Source organism: Mustela nivalis (assembly GCF_964662115.1).
Source record: "Mustela nivalis genome assembly, chromosome: 20".
NCBI lineage: Eukaryota > Metazoa > Chordata > Mammalia > Carnivora > Mustelidae > Mustela > Mustela nivalis.
In genome coordinates, this window is record NC_139039.1 from 3,199,600 (window position 1) to 3,216,864 (window position 17,265).

At 44.6% G+C, this 17,265-nt stretch overlaps 1 protein-coding gene across 16 annotated transcripts in view; it reads right to left on the minus strand.

Annotated features, from left to right (window-relative positions):
* The window catches only part of CSGALNACT1 (chondroitin sulfate N-acetylgalactosaminyltransferase 1), a 339,942-nt gene that overhangs the window by 12,143 nt on the left and 310,534 nt on the right, over positions 1-17,265 (minus strand). For all 16 annotated transcript variants that reach the window (XM_082715176.1, XM_082715181.1, XM_082715190.1 and 13 more), the window contains 2 exons: positions 1,594-1,772; positions 964-1,058 (listed from right to left, as the gene is read on the minus strand). In XM_082715176.1, coding sequence (XP_082571302.1) covers positions 964-1,058; positions 1,594-1,772 — 274 coding nt within the window. The remainder of the gene's footprint in view (positions 1-963; positions 1,059-1,593; positions 1,773-17,265) is intronic.

Below are 17,265 nucleotides of genomic sequence, written 5' to 3' on the forward strand. Positions count from 1 at the left end.
GACTCGGTTCCTTCCCACCTTCACGTTCACACAGCAGATCTCCCTTCCCCACCCTAAGATGCACTTCGTGGGAAGAGACACGGCTTTGCCTCCAGAGGAAACAGAAGAAATGCTCAAGGTGGTGAAGAACTGACAGCCCAAGGTCAGTGGTCTCCTGATACTCAGCCTGAGCGGGAAGGCAGCCTTAGACTCACTCAGCTCATCTCTCTGCCGGAAAAGGTCACCATCCGAGTTGGGGGTGACACACAATAATGGGGACTTTCATCTCAGAAGGGCATATCTACATGCGTTCCAGAGACTCTCTCCTGTGGCCCGCACGGCTTCTCTGCTAAATGGGTTCACTGCTGCCACCACCACTGCCACCAAGACCACTCAGCCTCCAGAGCTCCTTGGTGGCCGTGTGTTCCACTCTCCGTGACCTGCGCAGCTACGATCTTAGCAGAGAAGCCCCTCCAGCTTTCCTTTAAGAGCCACCTTGCTGGTGACCAAGGCCCAGCGGGACTGTGATCTGTGGGAATGGTGGCATGAGGGGCGGGCACTGGATCTGGTCCTCACTCCCCCACTGACTCACTCGCCATGTGACCTGGGGAGAGTCACCCCCTTCTGGCTTCCATTTGCCATCCGTCACCCTCCTTACCTGGGAGCGTTTGTAATAACAAAGAGAAAATGTGCTGCATCCGTAATGCAATAATCCTAGTTTCCCAAACCCATGTAAGAAAACTACGAAGGTGTGAAATTACCTTCCATGAGGTACTGTTCCTATTTATCTTCCGCTTTTAAATATTGCAAGCACTTTTAATGAACAAGGTGCTGGGAGCAAAGGCCAGAACATATGCCAAACTTAAAAATTACTATGGGAATCAATCCACAGATTTCCACTCACCTTTACTCATGGTCAGGTGCCCCTGGTAATGAAAGAGAGGACCCAGCGCCACACAAGGGCCCCTGCGGATCATTACTCACCAGCTGCTGTTCTAAGGGAGGCACTGCGTCCGGATGGCCGTATATTATGCCGGGATTGTACTGACTGAAAAGGACCGGATAAAATACCTTCTTCCCTGCAAACCAGGAAACAAACATTCCCCTAAAGCAACAGACGGAACTATTGGGCTGGTTGGCTTCTATTCAGCCCTCCGAAATATCCCAGGTATTTCCATCCACTTTTCCTTTTCTTATCATTCAACCCTAAATCACATCTTAGAAGTTCTGCGCACCTAGACCAGACAGACAGCCTCTCTGATATCCCTTAGTGCATGCCTACAGCCCCTCTTCTCCCTTCAGTTTCAGACAGCTTTCCAGCCCCTTTCCTCCCGCCACACTTTCTCCTGTGTGGGCCGCCTTCCCTGCTGAAAACGGAAAATGGGTTACAGACTGGAACTTAGCACGAGGAGCCTCAGACTTGTGGTGGCTGACAGGCCCACACTGACATCAAAGGAGAAATCAAACCAGATGATTTTCCTTCCCTCTGGGGTAAAATGGCGCCAGTGCAGAAGCAAGAGAGCTGAGGAAGATGTGAAGGAACGCATGTGATGTGACAGAGCTAACACCACCACGGGGGAGAGAAAGGGAAGCGCCGCCTCCAGAGACCCTCACCTGGCTGTGTGTTCAGTCTGCACGTATTGAGGAATTCGGAGGTGAAGTAGATGTCGACGTCACAGAAAAAGAGAAGGACGTTGCTTCCTTTCCAGAAGCGGGCTCCCACATCAAGGCCCTTTCCCCGAGAAAACTCTCCGTTCAGTTGGATGAAGGTAAAATTCCTGAAGTTGGCAGCTCTGAAAGGGAAGACCAGATACAGTCACTCATGTGTTCACATGCCCAGGCGGACAGACTCCCCTGGGAAACACAAGTCCAGGGCCCATCCACATCTTGCCACGTAGGCGTTGTAACCATGAAGACACTGAGATTACCAAGAAGATACAGAATGACCCAGACTCACTGGAAATTCCCTGAGATTAAAGGTACCAAGAACACTCAGGAAGGTTTTAGCACCAACTTATTTCTTCTTTCTCTAGCAATTTCCCGACAGTGAAAAGTGTACTGTTGTAGCTAATGGACATTATCTATGATAGAGAAACTTGAACCAGTGGAGACTGGGTGAACAGAACCCAGGACAATCTCCATGCCTCCCAAGCCACCTGAATGAAACCACTGAGCTAAAGAAACAAAATCACACCGGAATGGACCCACCTGGTATCTTCTCATCTTTATGTGACTCGAGACCAGGCATGACGGTCTTGATGTATGTCTATCCCCAAACACATCTAAGCCTGGACTCCTTCCCATCTTCAGGAAAAGCAAGAGAGTATGGGAGGAAAAAATGACAGACTTGGATTCATATCACTAAGGCTGTCCCAGACAGCCTTAATCTCCTATAGATTAACTCTGGGATCTAGGCCAGCCCTGTTTATCGTGAGAGCTCAGTTGCCTCATCTGCACAATGGGAATAATAGCACCTCCCTTAACTACTCAGAGCACTACTAGTTAGGTCAATGCTGCCAAGAGCATAAAGTGGTTTGTAAGCATCAGCTCTCTCTGTCCTCAGCCCCGGCAAGGACTCCCAGGCCTGTGGTGGTAAAGCCAAGCAAGACATTTCTTCATTTGGCTCTTCTTTCCCAGGGACACCAGAACCTTCTGAAATGGGGCATGTCTTGAGCAGAAGTTCCAAGAATTCATGTGGTACCTAGTGGTACAGGAGTTGTCTTCTGCCAGACAGAACTAGGGAATGACTCTGAGTCCTGGTCCAGCTCCTAACCCTGCCTGTGCAGCAGGCGGCCTTGGCCTTTGACAAATCTTCTTTTCTGGCTCATGCCCCCCGTCTTTTCATCATGGTTCCTGTTTCCACAGCCTGGGCTCTCCCCTCCACCCACTGCCCTCTCCTAATGCCTCTCTAATCTTGAGGTATTCAAAACATATAAAAACCCACTTCCGTTTCAAAGTTTGTATGCCAAGGAACTCTCTTGGGTGAAAGTCAACACAAAAACAGAGTCAGAAACTTTTCAAACGTGAGGTTGTGCTTATACCTGGTCATTTAATCAGCTGAGTGGAACTAGTTCCGCTACCCCTTTCCTGACGCAACATCTTCTTTCAAATCTGGGACTGGGGTGGGGTTTTTTTTTCCTGGAATCTGTGGGCCCAACCTTGTCTGAATCTAGTGCCAGACAGGCTTTTCAGATTTAGATCAGGGCAGGAGGGCTGGTGACTGGGAGAGCACGGGCGTCGGCGTCAGCAAACCTGGATCCGGGGCCCGGAGCCACGCCCACACCCACTAGGTGCTCAGCAGATGTCTGTGAGGAAACACGTCAGCAGACAAATGGCTCTTATCCCAGCTCTCTCATCTATTTGGGGAAAGTCATTTCACTTCTCTTGCCTCAGGTTCCTCATTGCCCAAAGGGCCCTTTCCACCCTCAAATTCTGTTTCTCTGGGATTCTGCATTCGGTTAGGCAGGGCTCTACTTGTGGAGGGATCCGCCCCTTCCTGTGTGCCCCAGGGAGGTGGCCCCCGGGTCATAGTTTCTGTGAGTGGCACTGAAGTCATGCTCTGGGGCCTCCTCATGCTTGGCCTGGCCCTGATGAGGACCAGGCCACCTCCCTGCTGCAAAGACACATGCAGGTGGAGTGTGGCCTCTGCAGCCGTGTCCACACCTGCTAGAGGCTTCCACAGCTCCGCTCCTGCAAGTCAAGCTCAGCCCACTTCTCCCTGCCCTGTCTGGGCAGTTTTCAGGAAAGTTTTACCCTTGGGAGGGACCTGGATTCTCCCCTCTTCATCTAAGGAAGCCTCTTCCCAGGTCTCATAGGACTTAGCCACATTCCTGGGGCTCATCTTTTCTAACAGCCAGTCATGGTTCTCTTTCTTGACTTGGGGACCCTCCTAGAATGCAGGGATATCTGCATTAGCTAGTTGGCAGAGCAGGAAGGCCTTCTTTCTTCAGGATCACCATTTTCCAGGTTTTCCAGGTTCTACCATTAGAGAGTTCAAATACAAAAATGCTCTATTTGAACAACAGCAAGCAACTTTCACCAGAGGAAGAGGAATGCAGTTCCTCTTAAAGGAACAGCCCAGTTTCCCTCCTGGAACAGCCTACGGTCCTTTGTGCACATATATCAAATTTTTACAAAAGTTAAGTCATGTTGAATATTTAAGAACACAAGGCAGCACCAGAAACTGAGGTAACAGCATTAGAGACCATGGCGTGAATGGTGGAAAGACAGTTGAGTACTATAAACTCAGAGGGGACAGTGGCAATTTGATATCTACACTTACCCAACGTGTAAGTTAATCAAGTTTGTTCTATCTCTAAATTTCCCCAACCCTGGCTTGAGCTGCTTTTTGGCAGCAAAGGGCAGGGGGCGGAGGAAGCGGGGGGTGGGGCTCGTCCATCACTCGGAGCCCCCAGGGAAAGGAAAGGAGCGAGGAGGACACTGTGCCTCGTGCTTGAGATGACCTTAATCTGGAAGAACTTTTTTAGAAAATCTTAAAACATAATTTCCAGGCTTCAACATATTGCCTCTAGAGAAAGGGAATTCAGGAGCACGGACGCCGATGGACCCTCCCTGTGGCCCCAAAGTGAAAGGCGATCTGCTTCCTCTCTCTTCAGCGAAGTTCTCTACAAGGATGAGACAATCCATGTTCTGTCCAGGCGCTACCCAATCTCCAAATGGGCTCTTCCAGGCCCCTCTCAGGGCACCCACAGGCCATGCAGAAAGGGGCAGGGTGGGCACCCAACTCGGCTGTCTGCCCAGCTGCCCCGTGGCCCAGTGGGGGCCCAGGCTCATGCAAAGAAGGCTCCCGCACCCAGCTCATCCACCCCGACCAGCGCCGGCCAGCAGGAGACACGCGTTGCTCCTGCCGGCCGGCCAGCAGACATACAGACGGCGGCTCTGCGCCGAAGGCCTGATTCACAGAGCTGGACGTGAGGGCACAGCAGAGGCGGGGCGGGGTGGGGACAGAGTCGTGGCTGGTCTGGGAGGCACCATTCACCACTCGCAGGTGTTGGAGAAGGCCCAGGGCTAACTTCGTCGTCCGTCTGTGGTTCCCAGGGTGCCTGCCAGGTCCCCGGGCTCAGCTGTGAGTCTGTCTGCAGAGGGTAATGGTACTGCCCTCCCTCTCCATCACTCAGCCTAGGCCCTTCTTAGAACTGACCAGGCTCTGGACGAACCCCATGCTCTCCTCTCTGCTGTCAGGAAGGGCCTCAGATAATTAACAGGTATTTTCTATTACGAACAGAGAGCTGAGCTGGAAACAACAGAAAAACAATGGGAACTACTTCCCTTTCTCTCTTTTCCAGAACAGAGAGATTAATACGCTGTCAAACATCTGGGCCTGGCAAGTGGACATCTTCCTCCCTCCTCAGCCTCATCAGCACCAGCCCCAGAGCTGAGGGCACAAAAGGATGAAGAGAAACTGGCTTCGGCAGGATGGCCGGGCCCCTCCCACCACACGCTCGCCGGCTTCACTCAGAAATGCTGCTCACTCGCTGGGCAGGGGATTGGCTCACTGGCCAGAGCAGCCCTGCTCCCCTGTGTAGGAAACAGTGGAGGAAGGGGCAGCAGAGCCATGCAAAAGCAAGGACCGCTTCAACACAAAACCCTGATTTGCCCCCAAGGAGGTGTGGTGGTGGGTTTGGGAATGTGCCACAGAGGTGCCCAGGCAAGGACACTGTTTTGTCCTCTGTCCTGGACAACCCCCAGGGACCATCCAGGCAATGGTCACGGATGGTATGCGTGTGCCTCCTGTCTCGGCCCCAGGGTCCCTTCCTGGAATATGCTTTCTCCACCCTCTCCCACAGAAACCCCACTCAGTCTTGACAACCCGAGACAAGTATCACCACCTCTTAGGTCTTGCTGCAGACTGAAGGGCCTAGTTGGGGTCCCTGGCACTTTGCCCAGTCCTCCCTCTGTCCTCCTGTGCCTGGTGCCTTCTTGTGCCTTTGCCTGTACAGATATGTACTGGCTGACTTACAGGCTATAAATCCTGGGGGGGCAGGGGTGACTCCCCCCTTTTGTAATCTCCAGAGATTATCTGGCACAATATATAGTAAGTGACACACACAGGGATATAGTGGGTGATCGGTAAGCATTGGATGAATGGAGGATAAAGCCACAGGAAAAGCTGAGGTGTATCTCAGACCTTCACTGTTGGGGGGACTGCCCACGATTCCTCCTTCTTCCCTTGGGGGGGACTGGGGAACCCCTCATACATCAGCAGAAAGTGTCCCCAACCTACAGATTTCTAAGGATAGACACAAACCCACACTTTTAGAAAGATGGCAAATACAGAGTAAGGGAAGAAATGAGAGCTAAGAAAAAGGAGATACAATTTAGTTTGAAATATTTAATTTATCCCATACAAAGAACTGTAACATGTAGTGGCACGTCTAAAGTAATGGCCTGGTAAGGAAAATGGGCCTTCTTCATGGTAGAGTGAGGGCACTAGATTCTATACTATGCAATTTCCAGCTATGACTCCAGAATAGGCCCCATGAGTACTCACTATTCTTCTTTTCTTCTTGAATTGTTACTGACTGATGAAACTCTCAAGTTTCTCATTCAACTCCCCTTTTTTATATAATAAGGCTAGTGCACAGGGACTCCTCCAAGTTATATACAATTATTCTGCTAGAGGTTATAATGACCTCAGAAAGCTACTGTTTCTACTGGAGATTTAATTTCTCTAATTGACTTTATTTCCCAGAATTGCCGGATTGAAAATGATAAAAGATCTTGTTGTCTAATGTGATTTATTCTCATACAGACTTCTTTCCACCATTATAAGGAAATTCCCTTTATGTGGCACTTCCCACAATAATCCTTCATTAAAAAAAATACTTTAAAAATTTACATACAAATCCATATTACATTCAATGTATAATTTAAAAATCTAAATCTAACAGCTCTAAATATTGAAATTGCTTATAAGTTCTACTTACTGAAAACACTTGAATAGGATCAAGAATTTAAAATTAAACGTATTCTCAGGCAGCTTTTCATAGACGGCATCTTAAATAATTTAGAATTTTCTAGATTCTGAGCTTATACAAGCCAGCTTATACAACTCTGTTTCAGCAAGTTTCTTTTGAAATGATAACCAAAATGAATAAAACTTTAGCCAGACCATCTAAGACAGATTTAAGAGGTATTAATAAAATTATAAACAAAAGAGGAGACATCACAACTAATACCACAGAAATACAAAATCTCATGAGATTGCTATGAACAATTATATGCCAACAAATTGAATAACTTAAGAGAAATGGATACATTCCTAGAAATATACAACTTCCCAAGACCAAATCATAAAATAATAGAAAATCTAAATAGACAAATAATGAGCAAGGACACTGAATCCATAATCAAACCTCTCCCACAAATAAAAGCCTCAGGACCACACGATTTCGTGAGTGAATTCTACCAAACATCTAAAGATGAATTAATACCAATCCTTCTCAAACTCTGCCAAATTACCGAAGAGAAAGGAATAGCTCTAAACTCATTTTACAAGGCCAGCATTATCTGATAGGCCAGATAAGGACACTATAAGAAAAGAAAACTATGGGCCAATCTCCCTGACGAACACAGATGCAAAAATCCTCAACAAAATATTGGCAAACCAAATTTAATACATTAAAAGGAACATACACGGGGCGCCTGGGTGGCTCAATGGGTTAAAGCCTCTGCCTTCGGCTCAGGTCATGATCCCAGGGTCCTGGGATCGAGTCCCACATCGGGCTCTCTGCTCGGCAGGGAACCTGCTTCCTCCTTTCTCTCTGCCTGCCTCTCTGCCTGCTTGTGATCTCTGTCTGTCAAATAAACAAATAAATAAATAAAAGGAACATACACCATGAGCAAGTGGGATTCATCCCTGAGATGCAAGGACAGTTCAACAGCTGCAAATTAATAAACATGATATACAACATTAACAGAAGGAAAGTTGAAAATCACATGATCATTTCAAAAGACACAGAAAAAACATTTGACAAGCTTCAACATCCTTTCATGATAAAAACCCTTAACAAATCAGATATAGAAGGAATGTACCTCAACATAATAAAGGCCATATATGACAAAATCAGAAAGAAAGAAGTAAAATTATCTCTTTGAATGGAATGATCTTACATATAGGAGAACCTAAAGACTTCACCAAAAATCTGTTAGAACCAATAAATGAATTCAGTAGTGTCAGAATACAAAATAACATGTAAAATCAGTTGTGTTTCTACATAAAGAGAAATTAAGAAAATAATCCCATTTACAGTCATATCAAAAACAATAAAATAAAAAGTAGTGAATGACTAACACATGTTACAGTGTGGATGACCTTGAAATCATTATTTTAAGTTAAGAAGCCAGACACAAAACATCATATACTACATGAGTCCACTTATCTGAAATATCCAGAATACAGTAACCCCCCTTTTTTTTCCAAATGCTTTTACTGCATGGACAGAGATGGTCATGCAGTTTTGCGTAGTACATTGATTGAATCTCGTATATTGCGTCAACCCTGCATTCCTAGGATAAGTTTTACTTAGTCATGGTATAAAATCATTTTTACATAGTGCTGGATATAGTTTGCTAGTATTTTGTTGAGGATTTCTACATCTCTAATTTCTACATCTGTTTTCTTTTCTTGGTCTTTACCTGGTTAAGGTATCAGGATAATACTGCCCTCATAGAACGAGTTGGGAAGTATTCCCTCCTCTTCTAAATTGTGAAAGTTGGTGAAGCACCAGCATTAATTCATCTTTAATGACTGGTGGAAATCAGCAGTGAAGCCATTTGAGCCTGGTCTTTTCTTTACGGGAGGTTTTCTTTCTTTCTTTCTTTTTTAAGATTTTATTTATTTATTTGACAGATAGAGATCACAAGTAGGCAGAGAGGCAGGCAGAGAGAGAGAGGAGGAAGCAGGCTCCCCACTGAGCTGAGAGCCTGATGTGAGGCTCGATCCCAGTACCCTGGGATCATGACCTGATCCAAAGGCAGAGGCCTAACCCACTGAGCCACCCAGGCACCCCTTTAGGGGAAGTTTTCTGATTACTGTTTCCATCCATTTACTTGTTCTAGATCTACTCAGATTTTCCATTTCTTTTTGAAGAAATGCCTATTTTCGACAGTGTACAAACTATGGTCCTCCGTTCCCTCTCCCCTCCTTTGTGCTGTTATCATATTAAAATGATATCTGTGTCTACCAATACAGATTTATGAACCTTGTTTTATGCAGTTTTTCAAGCAGATAAGAGATAAAGAGTTATAAACAAAAAATACATTTATACCCTATAAATAGGGAAATAGTTACTTTTACTTCAGCTGTTGGTTTCTTCAAAAGAATTGGAGGTTGTGTAGTACCATTTCATTTCAGCCTCAAAAGCTTCTTTTCGTACTTCTTGTGGGGCGGGCAGGCTAGTGATGAAGTCTCTCAGTTCTTACTTATCTGGGCATGTCTTAATATCCCCTTCATTTCTGATGGATGGTTTTGCTGAATATAGAATTCTTGGTTGAATGTTTTTCTTCCAGCACTTTGAATATATCATCCCACTTTCTGGCCTCCATTATTTCTGATGAGAAATCAGCTACCGATTTTATTAAGATTCCTTTGTATCCAATGAGTGCTTTGCTCCTACCACTCACAAGATTCTGTCTTTGTCTTTGTCTTCGTCTCTCAACTATTTGGTTATCACATGTTTACTGTGGATTTCTTTGAATTTCCCTGTTCAAAGTTTGTTGAGCTTTTTAGATGTGTAGATTCAGGTTTTTCAACAAATTTGGGAAGTTTGGAGCCATTATTTCTTCAAATTTTTGTCTGCCCCTTTCCCTCCTCTCCTCTGGAACTCCCACTAATGTCTATATTGGCATGCTTGATGCTATCCTGCAAGTCTCTGAGGTTTGTTCATTTTCTTCATTCCTCTTTATTTTTTTAAATTTTATCTTATTTTTCCAGTGTTCCAATATTCATAGTTTATGCATTCATGTGTTTATGCATTTTTGTTTCTTTTTTTTTTTTTAAAGATTTTATTTATTTATTTGACAGACAGAGATCACAAGTAGGCAGAGAGGCAGGCAGAGAGAGAGAGGAAGCAGGCTCCCCGCTGAGCAGAGAGCCCGATGTGGGACTCGATCCCAGGACCCTGAGATCATGACCTGAGCTGAAGGCAGAGGCTTAACCCACTGAGCCACCCAGGCGCCCTGCATTTTTGTTTCTTGAATCTCATCACATCAATTGACCTACCTTAAAGTTCACAGATCCTTTCCTCTGCCGGTCCAAACCAGATATTCAGCACACCTTAGTGCATTTTTCATTTTAGTTACTGTACTTTTCAACCCCAGAATTTCCATTTGGCTCTTTTCTTATAACTTCTGCTTCTATTTGGTAAGACATGGTCCTATTTGCCAAGACTTGGTTCTCATACTTTTCATTAGTCTTTAAACTGGTTTCTTTTAATTTTTCCAACATATTTAATACAGTTGATTTAAATTCTTTGTCTAGTAAGTCCAAAACCTGGGCTTCCTCAGGGACAATTTTTTTAAAGATTTTATTTACTTCTTTGAGAGAGAATGAGCGAGAGAGAGAGAGGGTGAGAGAGAGAGCACGAGTGTGAAGAGAAGCAAAGAGAGAGGGAGAAGCAGACTCGCCACTAAGCAGGAAGCCCAGTGCAGGGCTCAATCCCATGACTCCAGGATCATGACTTAACTGAATCAGCTGCCCAGGCACCGCTGTCAGGGATAATTTCTAATCATTGAATTGTTTCCTGTGCATGGGCCATACTTTCTGTTTCTTTGTATATCTCTGACTTTTTGTTTAAAACTTGACATTTTAAATAATATAATGTGGCAATCCTAGAAATGAGAATCAACTCCCCCCAACCCCCGGGGTTTATTGTTGTTCCTCTTTTTTGTTGTTGTTTGCTTTAGTGACTTTTTTTTTCTTTTTTCTTTTTTAATTTCTTTTCAGTGTTCCAAAATTCATTGTTTATGTACCACACCTAGTGCTCCATGCAATACGTGCCCTCCTTAATACCCACCACCACGCTCACGCATCCCCCTACCCCTCCCCTCCAAAACCCTCAGTTTGTTTCTCAGAGTGACTTTCTTGAACTAATTCTGTAAAATCTGTATTCTTTGTTGAGTGTGACAACTTAGTGGTAAGTCAACGATTAGAAGACATTTCTTTAAGTGTCTAGAACCAATAAGTCTCCAAATCTTTGTCAAGGGATTTTGTGTACATGTTGGGGCCTGCCATCAACACTCAACCAGGTAGTTAACTGCTTAACTTCGCCTTTACTTACTTCTTGCACAAAGCCTCAAGGTCAGCCAGAGGTGAAAGTTAGGGCCTGCTCACCTTTTTCCTAAGGATGACCATAGCTCTAAATGTGAGCATGGCCTTCTACATCCCCAGGAAGGTATTCAAGCTTTTCAAAACCCAGTGGAGATCTCACTCCTCAGCCTCACTTTTTAAGCATTTTGGTTAGTCTGTTGTTTGCCCCAACTCTTATCTACTACCTCAGGCAGCCACAAAGTTACAGACTTCCTATAATTGTTTTTTAGAGGGAAGGCTTTTTCCGCTGGGAGAGCTCTGAGTCGATTAAATAAAGACAACTCTCTGAGTGGAGTCTTCCAGAAAACCCCAGATAGGTCACATCACAACATTTTTCTGAAACTGTAGAGGAGCTTCTGCCCCATGCTGGCCCCTGATGGCTGCCAGGATGTGGCTCTTGCTGTGCTTGTGGGATACTGGATTTCAAAGCTACAGAAGAGCTAAGGAGAAGGTGGGAACAAGGCAGGTTAAAGCTGCGCAAAAATTCAGTCATTTTTCTTGGATAAACATTTTTCAGATTATTGTAAGCTTTGTTTAATTTCCAGAGTTCTTCAAAAAGTTGATTCTGACCATTTTTAGCAATTTTCTCATTGCTTTATTAAGAGTATTTACAGAGGTCTTTATTTTACCATTTTGCTGATACCACCTTTCTTTAACTGTTGAGTTATATTCCATTATATAAATAGATCATTTTTTCCCATAATATATGAAAAAATTCATTTTTTTCATAATATATTTTCCTAATATTTTTATCTGGAAAAATTTCAAACGTTCAAAAATGTAAGAATAATGTAAGTATCCATATATCTTTCACTTAGATTTAGCAAGTATTAACGTTCTGCTTGCCTGCTTGCTTTCAACTATTTGAGAGTTAGCTGCACACATCATGACAACTTTACCCTTGAAGAGAAGTATCTCCCAAGAACCAGGGCATTCTCCTATGTAACATTATAATAATATAATAATCACACCCAGGAAATTTAAAATTATTACAATATTATAACCTATATGCTATGTTCCAATCCCCCAAAGAACAATCTAGAATACTGACTACAGGCACATCTCCACAAAGAGTAGAATCTCCACTAAGCAGAATCATACTTAGCCCCTCTTGCAAATGCCAGGTGGGATGGCCACAGGCCTGAGATGCTGCCTTCATCCGTGAGGTGCCTCCCAGGGCCCAAGATTTCTTATCTCCTTGGGAGGGATTTGCTGTGTTGATTTTTTTATTTCAGTGAATGAGATAGTATCTAAAAATTGCTTAAGAAAAAAATTAAAACAAAGCAACAATTCTGCTCAAATTTAAGAAACAAATCACAAACCAGAATAAAACCTTCCTCCCCAATTTTCTTCTGTGATGTCCTGATAAATCCTTCTGAGGGTACATGTCAAACAAATCCTTCCAGGGGCACCTGGGTGGCTCCGTTGGTTGAGTGTCTGCCTTTGGCTCAGGCCATGATCCCAGGGTTCTGGGATAGAGAGCCCTGCACTGGGCTCCCTGCTCGGTGGGGTCTGTGTCTCTTTCCTTCTGCCTCTTCCCCTGCTTGTGCTCTTTCTCTGTTCCTCTCAAATAAATAAATAAAATCTTAAAAAAAAAAAATCCTTTTAAAGAGGCATGAAATGATGACATACCCCCAAGCAAGACAGGTCCCCGAGAAGACATACAGAAAAACCCCTCTCTTAGGTCACAGACTTGCAATGACAGGGCAGTGTCTCATCTCTAGTACTTTGATCTCACAGATAATAACTCTGAAAGATGCCTTTGTATCCTTATGATTGGACAAAGATGAAGCTGCGATGTAGTAAATGTTAACTCATGCCAATCTGCCTACCTGTTACAATTTTTAAAAATTTCCCAATACATAGCTCCAAGCAAATGTCTACCTAGGCCAGCATTTTTCACTATGGGTCACCCATGTCACCATCACATGTGGGACTTGTTCTAGGTATCAGTGACCAAACTTCTTCATCTCAGGCCTACTGACTCAGAATTTCTGGAGCTGGATACCAAGAATCTGCATTTTAAAAAGCACCCTGGGGGCACCTGGGTGGGTCAGTCAGTTAAATTTCTGCCTTTGGCTCAGGTTATGATCCCAGGGTCCTGGGATGGAGCCCCTCATCAGGCTCCCTGCTCAGCGGGGAGTCTGTTCTTCCCCCTCCTTCCTGCTTGTGCACTCTCTCGCTATCTCTGTCTCTCTCAAATAAATGAATAAAATATTTTTTTAAAAAGCATGCCATGTTAGTCCCAAGCACATTTATTTCTGAGGATCACCAAGTGAGACTTTAAACTGAGATTAACTGCAGCTTAATATGGAAAACTATGGAATAAGAATCAGATACTGAGAACTGATTTGTACTATTATCCATGGCAGTGGTTTCTAAATATTTTGACTGCCACCCATACAAAGGAAAATATTCTACATCATGACATAGTAGATACACACACGCACACACTAAAGTTTTACAAAACAATATTTACCCTTACTACTTGTGATGCACTCTGATATCTTCTATCCTATCCTATTTCAATGTTTTAAAAACACTGGACAGAACCCACTGGAGCTATTACATAACCCTGTAATGAATCACAAATTGCTGTTTCCAAAGCACTAATCTATAGCCATCAACTGAAATGTACAGCTCAACTGAGTAAGCATAAATCCAGAGATAGAGGAAAACACTGCTCATGAGCCAAACTAGATTTTAAAAAGCTATTCTTAACATATATGCATTTAGCTGCATTTAGAACAGTTTAATCACAATGCTGGTATCCTAATGAAATAAATATCACTCAGGCTGATTTCAAATCTTATTACTTTCAACTGACAATTATGAGTTTCAGGAGGGAGCAAGGGAATATTCTAAGAGAAAATGTGGTGTCATGGGAAGACCTGGACTATCCCAAGTTAATAGCTGAGGCTCAGATCCTGGCTCTCCCTTGTGGTAGGGATGACAGCCTTAGTAACAACCTCTCCGAGACTCAGTTTCTTCGTCTATGAATGGGGCTAATAACAGCATCTATCTCATAAGTTGCTGTGAATATTCAATAAGATGATTCATGGTTATTATCATTATTTAAGGATGCATCTGAACAAAAGATTTGCTACCTTAAAAGATAATAAAAAATGGCATTTGAATAGGGTTTATTATATAAATGTTCATATGGATTACTAGGAGTATAAATATACTGTGTATGTGGGATTTTCCTCTTTTTTTAAAAAAAGATTTTATTTATTTGAGAGAGAGCGAGCGAGAGATACAGCATGAATAGGAGGGGCAGAGGGAGAGGGAGAGAGAATGTCAACCAGACTCCACGCTAAGCACAGAGCCCAATGTAGGGTTCAATCCCAGGACCCTGAGATCATGACTTGAGCCCAAACCAAGAGTTGGATGCTTAACTGACTGCAACACTCAGGCACCCCATCCTTCTCTTAATGAGCAAACACGGGACGTTTTCTGAATGAGGCACCATGCTGGAGTTACAAAGAGCCACGTGATATGGTACTACTTACTAAGCAGCCTATAACCTAGTTAGGAATAGCTGAATCATACACCAAGTGCCAAGCAGACGAGATGCGAGCAGGGAGTACTCGGAGATCAGAGAGAGGACTGGAGGTTGGAAAGAGCTCCCGAGGTGGGCTCTCAAGAGAGGTAGGGTACAGAAGGGTGGTGGTCTGAGAACGTAGAAAGGAGGATGGAGAGAACACCAAGTAGAAGACGAGGACGAAGGGGCAGACCACACCCTCCCCGTGTGGTTGGAGACAGAAAGTCATTGAAGCGAGGTTACAAGTCAGAGCAGGTCTGGGTAGGAGACTCCGGCAGTAGGTGACAAGGAAGACTGATCTGGAAGGTGGAGTGGCAGGCAGTGTGTCTGGTCAGCTCAGACCTGGCTGCAGAGGGCGGGGCATTCCTGCGGGAGGTGGTCCTGTCAGAGCAATACCAGGGAGAGGGGAGGACACCCCCAAGGCATGAGAGACCTTAACACTGCAGATTTCCCCAGTTAACAGAAGGAGAGCAGTGACACAGGAAAATGGGGTTCCAATTCATATCACCAGAGTTTCCCCAGTGCTGCAAGTGCTTTTTAAAGCTCTGATGGGCTCAGGCCCTGGCACGAAGTTCTCGGTTATGGATAGGCTGATCTCTGGAAATTCTCCAAAATTTTAAGTACGCCATCCCTGCCACTCAAATAATTCTACTTCTCTTGCTTGGATTCTATTTGTTCTTTGCTCACCAAGCAACCTCCTGCTTGAGAATTCATCTTGCCAGGTCATTTGATACAGAGAAGAAAGTCTTGATAGTAAAAGCCCTTAAGCCTTCCAGTCAGTAAAATGGATATTTCCCATAACAACATTGAAACTGGCCTTCCACTTACCCATCAGACTCATGTCAAGTTGGTTATATGTATCTATCAGGAAATGTCCTTTAAAGTCCTCAGAGGGTGCCAGACCCAATAGGATTGAATTTCTCAGTCCTGACTGCACTTCAGAGTCGCCCGGATAGCTATTGAGAAACACCTCAGGAGGCGGCAGCCGGCTGCGCTGGAGGCCTCTCACGGGCCCCCGGGGTAGACCACCTCCTTCTCAGACAGTGATTCTCAGTCCTGGCTGCAGGTCAGAATCAGCTGGGAAGCTTAAAAAAAAAAGATCCATGCCCAACTATGGAAACTTCCAGAGATGCTGAAACCTATCCACTGGGCAGAGGACACGAGCTCTAATTCCTGCACCTCATGCCTAAGTGGAGACGACAAGGATATCACAGAGCGCTGGAGCCGAGAGGGTTCTAGTTCACTGACAATTAGGCTGTTCAGTTCTTCTCTTCTCTCTGATCTCCCTTCAATAGGGGCCTAGCTTTTAAGCTGTTACTAGTTTCAAACTCTGAATTCCGTATTGCTTTGGAAGAGGTCAGCAAACTTTTTCTGTAAAGGACCAGACAGTAGAGAGCTCAGGCTTCGCAAGTCATACAGTTTTGGTCACAGCTACTCAACTCTGTTACAGCACAAAAGCAGACATAAATAATATGTAAACAAATGAAGAAGGCTGCCTTCCAATCCAACTTTTTTTTCTTTTTTCATGAAAATAAGACTGCTTTAGAACATATGAGTAATTGGAACAAGCATTTGAGTAATTAGAACAAGCATTCTGATTTGTGCCCATTAATACCAAATTAGTAACATGTGAACATAAACACAACAGGTACACTCACTCCTCTAATCTTATCCTTTGACTCTCATCCTACTACCATTTACACGAAACGCCGACAGGGGGCCCCTGTCCATATGGACCTCGTGAGGCTATTTCTGCCACTGAGAACTACCGACCCCCCACCCTGCCAAGCTTCACTTATGGAGAGACCACCAACCCGATTACTCAAGTGGAGGCCCGCAAACCTCCCTGGAAAACCAGAACTCGGTGGCAGGGGCACCATTCTGGCTTCCTCACTAGTAGAAAACGCCACAGATATTTATTACATCAATACTTGTTTATCTGGGGAGGGGAGAAAGCCTGTCTGCGCTGTTTTCATGTGTTCTCCCATACAGCTGACCTGTACACGTATGTATATGTCTATACGTACAACCTGAAGTCTAAGGTTTTCGGTTAAATCACTTCTGTTCAACTGAGTAAGTTTCATCCAGGATCCTGCCCTAGTCATCACTTCTGGCTTCCCCTAATCTTTCAAAATGCATACCGAATGAAAGTCAAAAGGATTAGACCATTTGCTAAGGGAAGGAAACCCCAGGATGGTCATCGATAAGCTGGAGCTCAGTGCACAGATGCGTGGTCCCTAATTCCCAATCTGGAATGCCAAGTCCCCAAATCGGCAGCCCTGAGACGACACCCAGTCACGCAGAAGTCCAAAGGAGCCAGTGCCCCACACCCCCCCTCCCATTTCTGCAGCTCAGGGCCCTTCATCTCATCACTGCCAAAGCCAACAACCCACACAGTGAGGACCAGTGTCAG